Raw genomic sequence first — 18,628 nt, 5'->3', positions numbered from 1 at the left:
CCAATCCCAAAGAATGCAAGCTTTTCTCTCACCTTCAGGATTAACAGTGTGTATAACTTCTGGGAAAGTTATTGGAGTTTTAAGATTATGTTCTTTTTCCAAATTCAAACTACAAATTTTGCAAATTAGAGGTTTGAGTATTAATGATGTGTATATCTTTACTATTAGTTAAGGGGAGGTTGGGGGCGGATGTCACATGATAGCCCCCAACCTCCTCACAAAGAAACGTGGGGCCAGGTGCCACGCGTCCAACCGCCGCCCTCGTCGTGAAAATCGCGCCCGCCCTAGTGCAGCGCCGGGCGAGTCTAGGCGCGGAGCGGCTAGTAATAAGTTATCGTGAACACTTGGCTGAGGAGGACTCTCTCTTGAGTCTCTTCCCGTCGCTTCTGTTCCTCCTCTCTCTCTCTCTCTCCCCCGTGTGTCTCTCTGTTGGAAGCGACGAAAGCAAACGTAGAATTCGCTTGGAACTAAAAGTGTGCCGGCAGAGTGAAGCAGCTTCCATGGCCACATTCCAAGTGGCCTGCAATGTGGAGTGCGTTGTTTCCGCACCTTTTTCTTCTCCGTTTCCTTCTCTACCTCCTCCTTCACGTGTCTTTGCAGCAGATAAATCTGCATTCTCTGCCGCTTTCAAGCATCGCAGCGGCTTTTGTACGAGGCATTTTAACGCTTCATCGAGCGGCCCTTCGAACGAAGGTACTTGAAGGTGCTTTGTAAGTGTTATGCATTTGCACCAGTTGTTTTGCCTGTTTAATTCGCTTTTCTACATCAATGCCGGCAGCTTCTCCATCTTGCACGCCATTTCTCACGTATTGTTCCCTGGACCGAGATAATGCTTGCGATGAATTGGAAAATACTGGCTTGGAGAGGTTACAGCGAATTGTGGCAACTCGAAACGAGAATGAGCTCAGAAATCGTATTCTGTCTGGCGAGTTCACCGTCGGATCATCAAAGTAGGACTCAGTTTCACACATGCGCTCATACAATATTTTTAAGGAACGACTGCAATCAAAAACAATAAAGTATAATATACAACGAGGAGTATGCTCACTACACACGCACGCACGCATATTCTCTGATGTATCTTGTATGGCATAGTTAATATACCTTTAGCTCGTGAAGCAACTTATGTACCTTTTGAATGCAAGCTTATAATTTTTCCTTCATGAACTGAATATTATGAATTTCTTTGATGGAACCACTAGTTTGTAGTGTCTTGTTGTATAACACACACACACACACGTGCGCATGCACGCAAGCACATGCATGCACACATGGACACTGTCCCAACGGAGGCGAATATTTTCTGGTTTGATTTGGCAGAAGCAATTTGAAAAAGCTGCGGGATTTTCTACTCAACTTTGGTCAAGCTGCAAGGGGCTTTGCTCATACTCTTGCTCTCTTCGAGAGAAATAACAGATTGGAGAAGGCCAAAAAAATACCCGAGGCAAGAGGTGATGTTAAGGCTATCACAGGCCAGCCGTTTTTTATTCCCCTCTATGACCTCTACCTCACTTACGGTGGTATTTTCAGGCTAAATTTTGGACCCAAGGTATGTGAATGGTGGTGCTTTTCATTGGCTTGTTTGTACATAGTTCAAAGCACAACGATATTGTGAATTTTAGTGGATTCAGGCTTTAAATCCTCATAATTTCAGTACCAGAGGGTCTTTTAAGGTTGGAAATACTCTTGCACACAAGCCATTATGGTAATATATTATTGGTTTCCCTTGTGAACAGTCTTTCTTGATTGTGTCAGACCCTGCCATAGCAAAACGCCTTTTGAAAGACAATTCAAAGGCTTATTCCAAGGTCTGCACATGAAAATGAGAAATTTTCATCTCTTATCTCATGGGTAATTGAATTGGAGACCTGCATAAGAGTTCAATATATTTTAATGTGCTTTTCAGGGTATCCTTGCAGAGATTTTAGATTTTGTGATGGGTAAAGGCCTCATACCTGCAGAGGAAAAAATTTGGCGAGTTCGGAGACGTGCAATTGTTCCAGCACTACACAAAAAGGTGATCCTTTTGTCCCCTTTGTTCTGCATACTGAAGCTGATGGCATTGAATTCCTTAGGCCTTTGGGGCCAATGCAGCAAATTTGAAATTATGCTTTGCAGTATGTGGCTGAAATGATAGGGCTGTTCGGTAGAGCATCAGAAAACCTGTCCAACAAGCTCGACACTGCTGCCAGCAATGGTGAGGATGTGGAAATGGAATCCTTGTTTTCCCGTTTAACACTTGACATTATTGGCAAGGCCGTATTCAACTATGATTTTGATTCATTGTCTCATGAGACTGGCATTGTGGAGGTATGCTTTGAGATAAGCCCTTAATTTTTTCTTCATTCTACTACAGTCACTGAACTGGCTATGTAATCTATTTTCAAATTAGGCAGTATATGTTGCCCTTAGAGAAGCTGAATATCGGAGTGTTGCTGTCATTCCATACTGGAATATTCCCATTATTAAAGATCTATCTCCAAGGCAGCAGAAGGTACAAGCTGCTCTTAAGTTGATCAACAAGACTTTGGATGACCTTATTGCTACATGCAAGGTACAACTAACAACATAGTTAGACTTGGATTCTAGCAAACCATGTCTGGTATTGGCTGTTGGATTCTCGCACTTACTTACCTTGGATGTTGTAGAGAATTGTCAATGAAGAAAATGTTGATTTTAGCGAGGAGTACATGAATGAAAGAGACCCAAGTATTCTACATTTTCTTTTGGCTTCCGGGGATGATGTGAGTTTCTGATCAGAATATGTGTCAGCTCTAGAAGGGACCAAAATTTGGTTCACTTGAGATCCTTCTTTGTCCAGGTTTCAAGCAAGCAGCTTAGGGATGATTTAATGACGTTGTTGATTGCTGGACATGAAACATCAGCAGCAGTCCTTACATGGGCATTCTACCTTCTTGCTAAGGTAAAACTTTCTTTTTTATGGTTTTCACTCAGTTTTTCCTTCTATTTTAACTGTCAAATTTTGTCACGGGGTACCATTCTGAAGTGAAATTTGTGGAACTGCAAATGGATAGATGGACTTACCCTTGTATGGCATGCATGTATTTGTGTGAAACACCAATTGTGCCATGGAGGAACTCACAAGATGGCAGCACGTGGCAGCCAAATCAGCAGACTACTTTGGAGCCCAGCAGCATGTAATAGGGCACATCAAATAAGTGGAAGCAGGAACATTGAATATGAAAGCATATCAGTAAGCAAGAAGCCTGCTGAGGTGTCATGCTTTGAAACGCCTTTGCATAAATTTGGTTGAGAATGTGCATCCCCATTGTCACTAGCTCGTTCACTGTGCACTTTATTGAAAAAGGGCCAGGCAACCTTGTACAACGTCAAACCAAAGCTTAATAAAATTAGCCGATCTATTGATTTTCAAATTCTATTTTGAGGTCTTGTTTGCCATGTACAAGGTTAAGTAAACCACGTGCACTGCACCTTACTCCCAGTCAGCTCCAACATAGCAAATCTATGTAGCCTTAAAGTTGCCTCAGCTAGCTATCCTTCAGCTCCTTTGGCTGCTTTACAAGGACCAGTGTCCCATACATAGCCTAGACGCAACCTGAGGAGTTGCTGTTGTTTTCAGCTCTGCCCAATTTCTCATTTTTGCTTACTCAGCCCTGCCTGCGATTTTCTGCATACCCTTAAACGTGCAAAAGCTCTAATTTTCAAATTTGGGTTTTTTTTTTGAAATTTCTGCAATTTTCCATTCATTTTGGTCATCTCTTTTTGAATCTCAGCTTGTGCCGCCCAAAATTTGGGGCTTTTGTCAAATTTTTGCTCTTGGAGTTCAAAGTGACAACCAATTCGAAGAAATTTCACATTTTCTTTGACATTCCTGCAAAAAATTTTGAGGCTTTTGCTTGATTTGCAGTCCCATGTGTAAATCTTCATTGGAAAAGCCGACACTATACAATCTCATGGACATTTGTGCAAGAAAATTGGGGCTTTTTGTCCAAGAGGCTTCGACACGCATTACGAGGCAGATTCCAGTTGTTGTTCACTGTTGGTACCACATTGATGTGACACTAGTGTAGAAATTCAAGTTGCAAGGTATAAATTTCTTCAATTTCTTTGAAATTTTAGGAAGAAATCTGGGGCTTTTACTCGACACGCATTCCAAGGCAGTAAACAAGCAGTATAACAATATTTAATTGTTGTTATAGTCCGATTGAGCATAAAATTTTGGGAAACTTCAGTAAATTTTGGTAAGAATCAGCATTAAGTTGTTGTAATTTGTACTTTTGAGGGTATGCATGACGAGGCATGTGTGGTACATCAGTGCATTGTTGTTATTTCTTGGCTGAGTGTTGATTTGGGTCAAATTGGCCACACTTTCGCATTTGTGTGATAGTTTGGTACTTGTTGCATAATCTTAAGGGGATTTCTGGTATTCTAAGAAGTACAATCTACTAGATGATAGGCTATTGGTGTTGGTGCTATTGCCCCTCCTCCCCCTCCTAACAAGGATCAGAGGAAATGAGACTCAAAAGATTCACATGCACTTTCTTTGATTGCCTTGTGAGTGAAAAGATTGATCATTCCAAACATCCGGTCTCGTAAGATCTTTAAATCAGCGTGGAATGTACTCGAGTGTATATTTGGAGCATGTAACAAGGCCAAAATATTTGATCTCCGTAGAGAGTTGCCTATGTGAACATGGATGAGGGTGATAGCATGACAGATCACCTTACTAATATATAGGATTTGCACGAGTAGCTGCTCAATGTGAATGAAATCATTTAGGGTGCTGAATTGGTAAATATCACACCAAACTCTCTTCCAGGGTCGTATCTTGGTTTCCACACCTCTTTGATGTTGTCTTTTTTGTGTGTGGGGGGGGGGGGGCAGCAGCCCCTTACATTTGTGGAGTTGGAAGGCCTCTTATTGCAAGAGGAACAGACTTAGAAAAATATTGCATTGTGTTGAGGAGATGTGGCTATGCTTTGCAAGTTCAAAGGCAAAGGAAAAGTCAAGAAAAATGTAAAAAATTAGTAAAAGGGTAATGTTGGACAGCCATCAAATAAGGTTGTCCAAGACATAGGTTGTCTAAAAAGAAGGAGAAATGTCATTATTGCAAGAAGTCAGGTTACTATATTGATGAATGCCATAAGAGATTAGCCAAAGAGAAGAAAAAGCACTCTAGTTTGGCTGTCCAAGAGACATCAGCCAGAAAATCTACTGATGGTGATGCTTCAATCAACTTTGTGGAGGAGAACTATGCATTTTTGACTTGTAGTTATGATTCTTTAATGGCTGATTCAGCTTTTAGTGCTGTTGAAATGCATCAAATATGTTATTTTGACAGTGGAGCTTCAAAGCACACCACTTCTAGGAAGTGTTTGTTTTCCTCTTTGCATTTATCAGCACAACAATAGTTATGATGCTTGTGGCATTTGGAATACTCACTATTATTGTTGTAAATGGTTCTGACTTCATACTTCTAGATGTCTTGTTTATGCTTGGCATTACAAAAAACTTTTTGTCTAGCTCTACTTTTAACAAGCATGGCTCTCAGGTCAATCTTTGAGGATGACATATGCATTGTCAAAGACAGGGAGATGGATCATGCACTCAAGCTATCTGGGACCTTGTATAAGGTTTTGTTTTTGTTGGATACCTATGATGCACAACCTCATGATGCTCTAGTAGTCACTACTCTATTGTCTACAATGCAAAATGCAGAGCTATGGCATGCTCTCTATGGATATATGAGTTTTGGGAGTTTGATGACCCTTCAGAGGTGTCATATGGTAGATGCATTGCCCTCAGTGGAGACTCCACCTCCTTATGCATGTGAGGGATGTATTTAGGGCAAGCTGCCTAGATTTGCCTTAAATAACGATGGTGTAGTGCATGCTGTCCGAAAATTGCAGCTTATTCACTATGATGTTTGTGGTCCCATGAGGACACATGCACTTGGAGGTCATGTTTACTTTGTTACATTTATTGATGACTACTCTTGGTATACATGCGTGTATGGTTGAAAGCAAACTTAGATGTGTCTATGCATTTAAACATCTTGTCGCAAAGCTTGAGGCTAAAACTAGCTTGAAAGTGTAGACACTTTGCATAGATAGAGAGAGGGAGTACATGTCTCGTGCTTTTGAGACATATTTGCTTGATCATGGCATTATGCATCAAGCCACTATCAGAATGACTTCTCAGCAAAATGGTGTTGCTGAAAGGAAGAATCACACTCTTATGGAGATGACTTGTTGTATGCTTAAAAGCAAGGAGCTGCCTCATAAACTTCGGTTAGAAGGCCTTCAGTGTGCAAATCATGTGTTGAATCGTGCACCCACTAAGGCTCTAAAAAGGATCACTGTGTTTGAAGCTTGGCATGGCAAGAAATCCAAGGTTGAATAATTTCAGGTGTTTGGTTGTATAGCCTATACACATGTTTTGAAAGAGCTTCGTGGGAAGATTGATGACAAGGCTGTAAAATGCATATTTATTGGCTATAGTTTAGAAAGCAAGGGCAATCGCTTGTATGATCCACACACAAAGAAAGTCTTTGTCAGTAGGGATGTCATATTTACTGAAAATGTTGCATTTTCACATGATCACTTTCAAATGGCAGCCACCCATGACATTGGTGATGTCTTTGAGGTTCTCTTGCCACTTTCTTTGGTATCCGTGCCTGCTGTAAATGACTGGACAGACATAATACAGCAAGCTGTTGTTGCATCATATGTGCCTGAACAACAGGGTCTTGATGATGGTTTGCGACATGCAATGGAAGATGCAGTACAACATTGAAGGGTTGTTGTTAATGCAGCAAAAACAGACCCAAGATGGTTGTTACAAATACTCCAGAGGGTTAAATGGATGCTCCTTTAGCTCAATGCACTAGAAGGGTTGCTAGACATGTAGCACATGATGTAGGGGGAGCCCATTTGGTTAATTTTACGGAAGTAGATAATTGTGATGAGCATGTATTTATGAGCTCATTGTTGGATGATGATGAGCCTGCTTTCATGGATGAGGCTTAGCAAGACGTACATTGGATGTAGGCCATGCAGGATGAGTTAGACTCTATTGCTACTAACTCTACATGGCATCTTGTGGACTTACCACTTGGCAAGAAGGACTTACCACTTGGCAAGAATGCCATTGTGTGCAGCGGTGCGGAAGCGTAGGACTGAGAGAGAGAGAACGCAGAGAGAAAAGGGAGAGAAAGAGACAGTGTACAATGAAGATCTGCTGTATAAAGAATGCTGAATACAAAGATATACACGGGCGCAGTGCGCTGGACTGCGTGTCTCCACCTCGACGATGCGACCTGCTGTCCATCTCGAAGTCTGCTGCAGTCTGCACTGTCTGCTGTCTGAAATCTGTGAACAGAGACAGAAATCTGCACGGCACCGGTCTGTAATCTGCGACAGAGAAGAATGACCAGACTGCTGAAAACGTCGGCAATATATAGCCGAAAAACTCCCCTCGTCGTTCTCCATCAGTAGAAGACTCTGGAATGTCCACCGGTGGTAACTCCTCAGAAGGATCCGGTGGAACAGTGGACTCTGTGTCAGAAACAGAATCATAATCAAACGGCACAGGCTCCAGTCGAACTGTAGAAGGAGCCAAACTCTCCCCTAGATCTCCAAGAACGGGATGCTCCTCACCCGTTGAAGAAGCCGGAACCTCCACAAACCGCACATCACGGCTAGTATATACATCTCGCTTGACGGGATCATACAGTCGGTAGCCTTGGGACTGAGAGCTGTAGCCAACAAATACCTGTTTTTGGGAAGCCGCTTCAAATTTGTCACGGTGAGCCTTGGGAATGTGAACATAGGCATCACACCCAAAGACCCGAAAGTAAGAAACATCTGGCTTCGTCCCAAAATAAGCCTCAAATGGAGTCATCCCTTCCACGGCCGAAGTAGGGGATCGATTAAGGATGTGGACTGCAGTAGCCACAGCCTCGGCCCACAGAACCTGAGGGGTCTGTCGGTGCTCCATCATGGTGCGCGCCATCTCGATCACACTGCGGTTCTTCCGTTCTAGAATACCATTTTCTTGAGGAGTATTGGTATTGGCAAACTCCTGGTGAATTCCTCTATCTGCACAAAACCGAGCAAATTCATTAGACACAAATTCACCTCCCTTGTCGGATCGCAAGGTCTTCAACTTCCGGCCTGATCGGTTCTCCTCAAAGAGAAGCCAATCCTTGAAGTGCGAGAAAGCTTCCGATTTTAGTGTCAAAAAATAGGCCCATGTCATCGTGCTATAGTCATCCACGATCAGCATGAAGTATGAGCTCCCACGCAGGGACTCATTCCTCATAGGGCCACATAGATCCGTAGATACTAGCTCCATCGGTGAAGTAGACCGCCGCGAAGCTGTGTGGGGAATGGCATCCCGATGCTGCTTCCCCCGTATGCAGGAGACACATGGCTGTTGGCTCACCACTATATCCGGCAACCCTCGAACAAGCTGTCCACGTGACGCCTTCCGAAGATAGTCATAGTTCAAGTGACCAAACCGAGCATGCCATAATTCAGACTGTGACTGTGAGGTAAGAAGAAGAGAAGAGAGGGCAGTGGAAGACTTCAGTTTGTAAATGCCGTTCTCCTCATATCCAGATGATAGAACCTTCCTCGATTCACGATCAAGGACTCGCACAGTAGAACTGTCAAATTCCACCAAAAGACCAAGGGAGCAAATCTTATGAACTGAAAGGAGATGGTACCCTAATCCTGGTACATGCAAAACCTCTGAGGTATGGGTGCCACCTCGTCCATCCGGAATAAGCTGCATCTTACCCCGACCTGCAATAGAAACTGAAGAGCTGTCTCCAATGAGAACCTGCCCACGCGAAGGTCGCAGCTGGGCAACACCATCTGATGAAGGAGTCATGTGCCGTGAGGCACCACTATCAATAATCCACTCTCGAGATGGGGGAGCCGCCATCGCAGCATCAGAAGCATTCGGTGAAGCGTCCTCAATGACAACTAAATGTAGAAATGCAGCTGATGAGGGTGCAGCAACCACTCCAGAATCCTTGGTTTCCTTCTTCTTGGTGTCCTTCGAGTCTTTGTCAGGGCAATCCTTCTTCCAATGGCCAGTCTTTCCACAAATATGGCATGTGGAGTCTTTGTCCTTGTCCTTCTCCTTGTCCTTCTTGGACTTGTTATCCCCCTTCTTCTTCTTTTGGTCCTTCCCCTTCTTCTGAGAGGCTTGACCTGTCAACGCCTCCGTCTTGGAAGCATTCTGTCCCTTTAACTGTTCCTCTTGGTCCAAGACCATAGGAACTAACTCTTCCCACCGAAGAGTAGACTCTCGCCCCGAAGCAATAAGGGCAGAGTAAAATGTACCGAATCGTGGCGGCAACTGGGACAAGAGTGTGATCGCCATGTCTTCGGAGGAAATTGGCTTCCCCGCATTCTGAACCTGCATCTGTAGCTGCCTTAGCTTGTTAATGTGTTCCCTTAGCGAAGAAGACTTATTGACGGACAAGGTCCGCATCTGTACCTCCAAAGAAACCCTCTTCATCAGGGTCATCCGATTGTACATTTGATCAAGCTCCAGCCATATCTCATGAGCCACCGTCAAGTGCTCGATGTGAGCGATCACGGCTGTAGTGCATGATAGAAAGAGAAAGGATCGAATCCTGGCATTCAGTTTGTCCCAATGAGACTGGGCCCTGGCCAACTCCGCACGAGCATCGGAAGAGAGTTTGGACTCATCTCTTACCAAAGGCCGGTCAATATCTTCCTGTACCAACTCCGCCAAATCATAGGACTCAAGAATGGCCAACATCATAACGCGCCAAATGCGGTAGTTGTCGCCGTCGAGCTTCTGATCTGTAGGAAGAGCCGGTAAGACAGGCACCTTCCGGTCCATAATCGCCTGGAACTCCAAGTCCATCTCTGTAGACATCTTCACCTGCAATGCCTTCTCAAACGCAAAAGCAGCCCCCTCTGACTGAGTAAACTTAGCCTGCTAAGGCTCTTCCACGTCCCGAAGCTTCTTCACCCGCCGGAGGCGATGAAAAAGCAAAACCTGCACTTTTAGGTTGAAAACTCAAACTTTCTCCGCGTCAAACAGCAGTAAACAGCAGCAAATCCACCACCTGTACTCCTTTCCTGTGCGCCCACACTCGTTTCAACCTTGTTCCAAGGCGCAGCCCTCCTGTCTGCCCTTAAACGCAAAAAACGCAAATTTGTGTCGCGATGGAAACTCCTTTTCAGGTTGATTCTGCGCTCAGTCAGCCCTCAAACACTGCTCTGATACCATGTCAGAGTGCAGCGGTGCGGAAGCATAGGACTGAGAGAGAGAGAACGCAGAGAGAAAAGGGAGAGAAAGAGACAGTGTACAATGAAGATCTGCTGTATAAAGAATGCTGAATACAAAGATATACACGGGCGCAGTGCGCTGGACTGCGTGTCTCCGCCTCGACGATGCGACCTGCTGTCCACCTCGAAGTCTGCTGCAGTCTGCATTGTCTGCTGTCTGAAATCTGTGAACAGAGACAGAAATCTGCACGACACCGGTCTGTAATCTGCGACAGAGAAGAATGACCAGACTGCTGAAAACGTCGGCAATATATAGCCGAAAAACTGCCTGGAATGGGGCGCCAGAAATAGGGCGCAGCCTGAAATAAATCCGCTGCAGGCAGTCGGACTGCCACGCGCAGTCCGACTGCTGCTGGTCCGACTGCAGCAGGTCCGACTGCTGCTGCTGGTCCGACTGCCCTCCAAAACAGGCTATGATCTCTGACACATTGGCACAAAATGGGTTTCCAAACTCAAACGCAAGCTTGATGGTACCATTGACAGGTATAAAGCACGGTTAGCAGCAAAAAGCTATGCACAAAAGAAGGACATAGATTATGAAGAGACTTTTGCTCCTACATTTTGTATGAGTACGATGAGATGTGTAATGGCTATGGCTGCAAATTATGGTTGGAAGGTACATCAATTGGACATTAAGATAACATTCTTGAATGAGGATTTACATGAGGATGTTTATGTGTCAGAACCTCCAAGGTTTCTGGTGAAAGGGAAAAAGCACATGGTATGCAAGCTAAACGAAGCTCTTTATGGTCTCAAATAGGCTCCTCGTACATGATACTCTAATATTGATGCATATTTGGCCAGCAAAGGGTTAAAAAACAGTCCAACTGCTCCCACTCTATACATTAAGAATGAAGGGGGGGACTTGCTGATTATCATTCTTTATGTAGATGACTTGTTGCTCATTGGACCTTTAGAAGCAAAAATTGCAGATTTCAAGGATGAATTAAAACATGCATTTGCTATGTTAGATATGGGCTGTCTATACTATTATTTGGGGATTTAGTGCTTCTAAAATCAACTTGGTATTATCACATCACAGTCACAATATGTGGATAAGCCTGTTGCATAGGTTTAATATGCAAGATTGCAAACCTATGTGCACTCCTATGGAGCTAGGCTTAAAGCTGTCTATGCATGATGGTGAAGAGATGTCTGATCTTGTAATATACAACTAGGTTATTGGCTGTCTTACTTATCTTTGCAACACACGCCCTGACATTTAGTATGCAGTATCTCAAGTGAGTAGGTATACACATAGCTTGCGGACTATACATTGGCAAGTTGTTAAGTGGATCTTTAGACACTTGCAAGGTACTCACTCACATGCATTATTATTTCCCAAGGGGAAAACTTGCAATTACAGGCTTATAGTGATTCAGATTGGGCTGGTGATGTAGACACCAGGTAGTCTACTAGTCGATATTGTTTCTTTCTAGGCTATTCATGCATTTTATGGCTAAGCAAGAACAATCTATAGTGGCTACCTCGTCCTGTGAGGCTGAGTACATGGCAGCTTTCATGGCAACAATGGAATGTGTATGGTTGCGCAGATAGTTAGCTGATCTACGTTTACCATTGGAGGGTTCTATATCCATTCTTTCTGACAGTTTGAGTGCCATTACAGTGGCACGAAATCCTATGTTTCATACTTGCACAAAACATATTGAGGTGCATTATCATTAAGTGTGAGAGAGATTCTATGCAAGAAAAATCAGCTTGATGTATGTTCCTACACAGGACAATGTCGTAGACATTTTTACTGAGGCACTACCTCGTGAAAAGTTTGATGCTTTTTGCAAGTTCTCAAACTTGCTACCCTTTGGTGATTGATCATTCCTGTATCTTACCACATCGGTACTCTAGGGGGGTTAGAATTTGTCAATTCTATGGGCAGCACTCAATGTTTTAGTCTTTAGTTTTTCTTTCAATTCTTAGTGTGAACACAACTAAAGTTATAAGTTGTCACCACTCTTAGAGTTAGAGTTAGAGTCAGAGCTAGGTCTATCTTAGACCTATCTTGTACCTTTCATTCTCATTCTTTCAATTCAGCAAGTACACTCTACTCTTTTGCTTCAATACACTCTCATTGTCTCTCTTTTCTCTCCTCCGTAGCTGGCTGTCATTTTCCAACATAAATGTTAGAGAGGGAGTATGAGTGGGTGGCAGTGGTGGGGTATGTTAGTCTTGGGATGCCTTGCTGTCAAGTAACTTCTTATTGTCCAATTTCTTTTTGTGAGTGAGTGGAAAAGTATTTATGTGAGTTGCTTAAAGGAATCAAGGATTTTTGCATGAAATCTACAATGCCTAGCATGTCTTAGCTCAGAGAGATTTTTGCTACAGCTGATACATTGGTGCTAGGGAAAGATTTAGGCTGTAGAGATTACACGGTGTAGCAAATGAATCTAAGCAAGGAGTGGAGAATACATAGCAAATATAAGAAGAATAGAAATTGCTTTAATTTCAAACGAACTGATATAAAGATGGCTTTGTTCAATCATGCGCTTCTATTGCGAAGTTGAGATGGTGATCCAAGCAGATGATAAGCGAAGAGCTTATGGCTATTGGAAGAACTCTGACTGGGTGGAAGATAGATTTATGATGGCTTTGGAGAGGTCTTCCTTTTATAGCCTAGGAAGGTAGTTTAGTAGATTTGTTTAACCATATTATGAATCTTTCCTAGTTGACCAAGGAATATTCCCTTTACCGTTGGGCCAGGGGTGTTGTTTTGGAACCCTCGTCAAGGGGGGTTATCTATATTTATACCCCGCAACTCAATGCATTGTGTCTCAAGTTGCTACTATTATAACTACTCTATTTAACCCAAAGGCTAGATCCATAAAGGTCACCTTTTTGCCATCTGATCACATAGACCTCATTTGATATACAAGTCATGATCCAATCAATGTTCGTGCTCACACATGTCTTCTCCTTGTAATGGGGGCCTTATAACTTAGAGCACCATGGATCATTGATAGCACCTTACAAGGGTAGGGCATTGAGCATATCTAACATCCTCCCTCAATGTCCACCCGTAGGTGAACTATATCCTCCGCTCAATATTGAGTTTTTGACGATGAACTTGAAGTTAATCTTTCGTAAGAGCTTTGGTGAAGATATCTGCTTCATTCTTCTCTGCTTGATAGTAAGCAAGCTCTACTATCTCATCCTTGATTAAGTCATGCACATAGTCATATTGGATCTCAATGTGTTTGGTGTATGCATGAAAAATTGGATATTTGGCAATGGAGATGCAACTTTGATTGCCATATCTTAGCACAGTTGGATCTTCATCTTGTACTCCCACACGCCATAGGATGCACCTTTACTATACTGCTTCATATGCAACAAAACAAGTTGCCTTGTACTCTGTACTTCTGTGGAAGACAACACCATAGTTGATTGCTTCTTACTGATCCAAGAGAATATTCCTGAACCTAAAGAGAAACAATATCTAAAAATTGATTTCTTGGAATCATTGTCACTTGTCGAATCTGAATCATAGTTTTCTATAAGAGGGCTTCTAGAATTGTATGTGTTACCATAGTGAAGAGTTTCCTTAAAGTGTTTGAGCATCCGCATCTCAGTTGTCGAATGACTTTCTCATGGTTTGTTTGAGAATTTGCTAAAAAAACTAATAGCTAAATTGATACTTGGCTTGGTGTTGCACACATAGATGAGGTTGCCAACCAACCTCCTGTACCTCCCAATGTCCGCTAGTGTTGATGTATCTTCGATGAATGACTTTACATTGACCTCAATAGGTGTACCTATCTCCTTAGGCTTGGTCATGCGAAATGCTTTTAAGATCTCCCATGCATACTTCTTTTGAGAGATGAAGATTTTGCAAGGCTCTTGCTAGGCTTTAATTCCCAAACAATAGTGTAACAAGTCCAAGTCTGTCATTTCAAATTGAGAGATCAAAGCCTTTTGAGTTTGATGGATCATATCTTCATAGTCACATATAATAAGAAGGTCAGCTACATATAGGACAATCACTACATACTTTTCACCATTGCTGCAAACATAAAAGTTAGCATCTGAGGCACATCTTTTGAAATCCAAGTCTAAAAAGAATTTATCTATCCATTAGTACCATGCTCTAGGGGCTTGTTTTAGCCCATACAATGCCTTCTTCAACTTACAAACTTTGCTATTAGAATGGGGGGCCTTAAATCCTTGCGGCCGAGCCACATATACCTCTTCCTTGAGGTCTCTATTTAAGAACGTTGATTTAATATCCATTTGGTAAACTAGCCACTTCTTATGAGCAGCCATTGCAAGTACTGTGCGAATAGAGGTATTTCTAATAGTTGGAGGAAATGATTCTTGAAAATCAAATCCTTCAACCTATGAAAATCCTTGTGCAACTAATCTAGCTCTTTACTTTTTTAAGCTTCCATCAGCCTTGTACTTGACCTTCCAAGCCCACTCGGTGCCAATAATCTTTCTCTTTTCTAGTCGATCCACTAGCTTCCAAGTATCATTCTTCATTATACTGTCATACTTAGCTTGCATAGTTGCTCCCTATGTTGAATCGGCAAGTGTTTCTTCCAAGTCAGTTGGCTTCTTTACTTTTGTCATAATCTCAGCCATCAAGGCCATATTGACTATGTGAGCAGAAGTCTTTCTTTGCTCCTCTATTCTCAAAGACCTCCTTGATGTCAGTTTGTCATCTCTTGGTTGTGAGCTCTTGTTAGAGTTTGACAGAGACATGGGAGCTCTAGCATTCTAGAGTGCATTCTGTCTATTTTAGGAACTTTTATTGTGCATTTCCATGGTCGGTTGACACCTCTTGCCATTGTCTTTTTAGTCCATAATTGCATGTGAGAGATTGTCATCATTTTTCCATTTTTTCTATGCAATTGGATTGCATTTATTGCAATCATACTTTCATTTGCTTTAGTTGGTCAAATATAGGACATACTTTTGTATACAGGTGACCAGTTTTTGATGGAGGTGGCTATACGTAGTACATCCCCCACACTTGGCAAATCACACTTATTCTGGAGGTTCAGCACACTCTGTCTCTTAGACACTCTCCGACATTGGTGCTGCCATCATCTCAGCCTGATTTGGTGTCCTCATGGATGCCTTGGGCTTCGTGCAAGGACTAATCAATCCTCATCATTGTATTCAGCATTCATCTTTAGTCAGTGCAGTATTTCTTCCTTCATCTTTTGTTTTCTCTTTGTCTCTGTCTCTGTCTCTGTCTCTCTCTCTTTCTCTCTTTGTGTTCGTGTTCCTTGTTTTGTTGCGCACTCTCACATGGTATCGTCGCCTAAGTGAGAGCACAAAGTGCAGATTTCTTTGTAGAAGAGCATACCCAGCCATTAAATGTAGGTCCAACACCTTGCATTTGCTGCAAATGCAGCAATTTTAGGAGGTTTTTGGCAAAGGCGATACTCCGTGATGCTGAATTGTTAGCTATTTGGTGTAGGCGGCAACTTTTATCCCCTAAGTTGCAACATTTATTGCTGGCACATCAGCTTCTGCAGCCAATTTTCCTCTTCTTGAGGCGGTGGCACCTCTGATAGGTAATTTACAAATTGTCTTAGTTTTTCTTCTTATATAAAGTTTTGATTTCCAATACAACTTTTCTTATCATCATTTTTTGCTCGAATGCTATAGATTCCATGTAGGTGGAGTTACATGGTGAGAGGACTATGGAGCCGATTCTCCGGAGCTACAAAACTTGCTATGAGAATCCTAAGTCAAGTTTGTGTATCTTTTGCACTAGAAAGACTTTGGAGCAGGTTCAGTCATATATACACAAAGAAGAGGAATAGGTTAGGTACACAGAAGGTTGATGATTTAGTCTTTGTTAATGCAAAGTTACGTTTGCTAACAAAGACGAAGTCTGAGTACACTTGTGACTTGTCCATTGGCTTTCATAAAGATGAACAAAATCCAAGTTTTGCACAAGAAGCTAGAAATGAAGAGGAGGACGAGGATGTCGATGAAGAGGATTAAGACAACAAGTTCAATGAGGATGATGAAGAGGAAGAAATTATAGGTGAGACAGATGTTTGATGTTTTTTTGTCTTCTCACTACTTCTACTTGTTATGGAATTTGTATTTTCCATATTGTCTTCAAATTTTTAATGTAGCCTTTAGATCTTGGATCTTTTGTAAGTTTGGTCTTGCCTTCATTATTACTTCTAAATGGTGTTTTCATTCTCTATCTTCCAAGCTTCAACTTGTAATATTGATAAATAAATCTTTTGTATACTTATACACATCTTAAAATATTTATAAGAAGAATATTATGTGACATGCATCCTTGTATCCCCTTGATGATGTTCCAACGTTTCCCTCAACTATGATCCCACAGATGGGTCCTCCATGGACCATGTAGCCTTATGGGATTGACTCAACTCTAAAGCCAGATTCTTTCTCTTCATGAGTTGGCAAGACTTTGTTCTATGCATGTTCGTAGGTTGAGGTCTGTGGTAGAAGTGTGGAGTAAGCTTGCGTCTTTGTATCAGCACAAGACGTTTGCCCACAATATTTCCCTTGAGAAAAAGTTATGGTTGCTCAATCTTGATGACTCTCCTTCTATAAAGGAGCACATCATGAAGATGGAGCTTATGAGAGGTGAGCTTACCTCTCTTGGACGGAAGATCTCTTTTGAGAATATGGCTATGATCCTCTAGACTCAATCGCCATCTCTCTGTTTTGATGTCTTCTACATTAGCCTTATCACCTGGAGGATCCACAAGAAACTCTTTTGGGAGGAGCTATCATGGCTTGTCTTGGAGTATGACGAGCGACTCGGAGAGGTGGGGGCCAGTGGCTTAGGCTTCACCAAGGCATTTACTGTAAGTCCAAGTGGAGGGAAGACGAAGCAGTAAAAGGAGAAGGCCAAGGACAATAAGGATTCTATGGAGAAGAAGCCCAAGTGTCCACACTATGGGAAGGACACTCATCTCGAGGAGAAGTGTTGGTAGAAGTACCCCCATTTGAAGCCAAAGGAGAAGGATTCGAAGGTGACCCTAGCCACGACAGAGTTTGTCCTTGTGCATGTCTTTGCCGAGGCGGATATAGCTCTTGCTTCTTTCGCACAGGAGAAGCCTTGGCTTGTGGATAGTGGGGCTTCTTCTCACATGATTAATAGACAGGATTAGCTTTAGGACGTTTGTTCTAGAAGGGGCACCGTCACCATTGGTGACAACTCTAGTGTTCCCATTGAAGGAGTAGGGACCCTTTCTTTATTGCGTGATTAGCAGTCTTCTTCTGCCAAGGTTCTTTATGTACTGGATTTGGGGTCTAACCTATTGTCTGTTCATGGTCTGACACAGCTAGATAGCGGAGTTGACTTTACTTAGGATGCAATTACCATGGAGGATGTTGCTACATGTGCAACTCTTTGGATAGGTTGTCTCTTAGCACCCTTTCTTCGTCTTCGACTCCTCCCTCTCCTATTCCTCCTCTCTCTTCACCCTCTACTTTGGCTTTCCTTCCACCCTTGATGGACACGGCCACTTCGTCGCCAAGTACTTTCACCCCTTCAGCCTCCCTTCAAGAGTCTTCAAGGGCTACTTAGCCGTCAGTGGGGGAGCCTTCTTTAGACGAGGAGGATCTCCCTTCCCTTAGTGAGGGGGAGTCCTTTACCGAGACAAGGGCCTTGCAGGTTTGGGAGGCTACTCGGTCTCCCTCGTTCAAGAGTAGTTTTTAGATTCCTCGTTGGTACAGGTAGCTCATGCAGGGTTCAGGTGCTACTCACTTTCTTGCTACTCCTTCAGGTCCACGTAGATCAGTTTGATTATAGGCCCAGTGGGATAGTTCACTTTGTGTGAACTATGCTCTTATATCATAAACTCTATAGGATTTCAAGCCTACTACAGTTCAAGCGACTCTTGCACAGGATGTTAGGTGGCAAGCTATGCAGGATAAGCTCGATTCCATCGAGCGAAATTAGACTTGAAAGTTGGTTCCGTGTCCCAAGACGTAGAACCTGATAGTCTGTGAAGTGGGTCTATAAGACCAAGTATCTTGTAGATAGTCCGTTGGACAAGCATAAAGCTTGGCTTGTTGCCAAGGGTTTTGCATAGAGAGAAGGTTCAGACTATTTTGAGACTTTTGCATCTACAGCTCAGATGTCTACTATTCAAGCTATTTTGGCTCTTGCAGCCCACCACTGCTGGCTTGTTTTTAGATGGATGTCAAGTCTGCCTTCTTGAATGGTGTCCTTGTGGAGGAGATTTATGTCTAACCAATTTCAGATTTTCTTGTGGAAGGGAAGGAGGACCATGTCTATAGATTGCGGAAGGCCCTTTATGGCTTGAAGTAAGCTTCTAGAGCTTGGTACT

General features: G+C 42.8%; 1 protein-coding gene across 2 annotated transcripts in view; it reads left to right on the top strand.

Moving 5' to 3' along the window:
• Nucleotides 1-343: 343 nt before the first annotated feature.
• Nucleotides 344-18,628, top strand: part of CYP97A3 (cytochrome P450, family 97, subfamily A, polypeptide 3) — a 65,945-nt gene continuing 47,660 nt past the window's right edge. Inside the window, exons 1-9 of one of the 2 annotated variants that reach the window (XM_087672694.1) lie at nucleotides 344-693; nucleotides 779-950; nucleotides 1,321-1,549; nucleotides 1,737-1,808; nucleotides 1,907-2,017; nucleotides 2,119-2,197; nucleotides 2,397-2,554; nucleotides 2,649-2,744; nucleotides 2,822-2,923. In XM_087672694.1, coding sequence (XP_087528820.1) covers nucleotides 501-693; nucleotides 779-950; nucleotides 1,321-1,549; nucleotides 1,737-1,808; nucleotides 1,907-2,017; nucleotides 2,119-2,197; nucleotides 2,397-2,554; nucleotides 2,649-2,744; nucleotides 2,822-2,923 — 1,212 coding nt within the window. In that variant the 5' untranslated portion in view covers nucleotides 344-500. Of the gene's footprint in view, nucleotides 694-778; nucleotides 951-1,320; nucleotides 1,550-1,736; nucleotides 1,809-1,906; nucleotides 2,018-2,118; nucleotides 2,311-2,392; nucleotides 2,555-2,648; nucleotides 2,745-2,821; nucleotides 2,924-18,628 lie in introns of both variants that reach the window. The other variant, XM_087672693.1, reaches the window with a different exon arrangement.

The sequence above is a fragment of the Lygodium microphyllum genome, chromosome 30 (assembly GCF_053477565.2).
Source record: "Lygodium microphyllum isolate KBCC chromosome 30, Lygodium_microphyllum_v1.1.10, whole genome shotgun sequence".
In the NCBI taxonomy this organism is placed as follows: domain Eukaryota; kingdom Viridiplantae; phylum Streptophyta; class Polypodiopsida; order Schizaeales; family Lygodiaceae; genus Lygodium; species Lygodium microphyllum.
The sequence above is the reverse complement of the archived record's forward strand: the minus strand, read 5'-3'. Positions and strand labels throughout refer to the sequence as shown.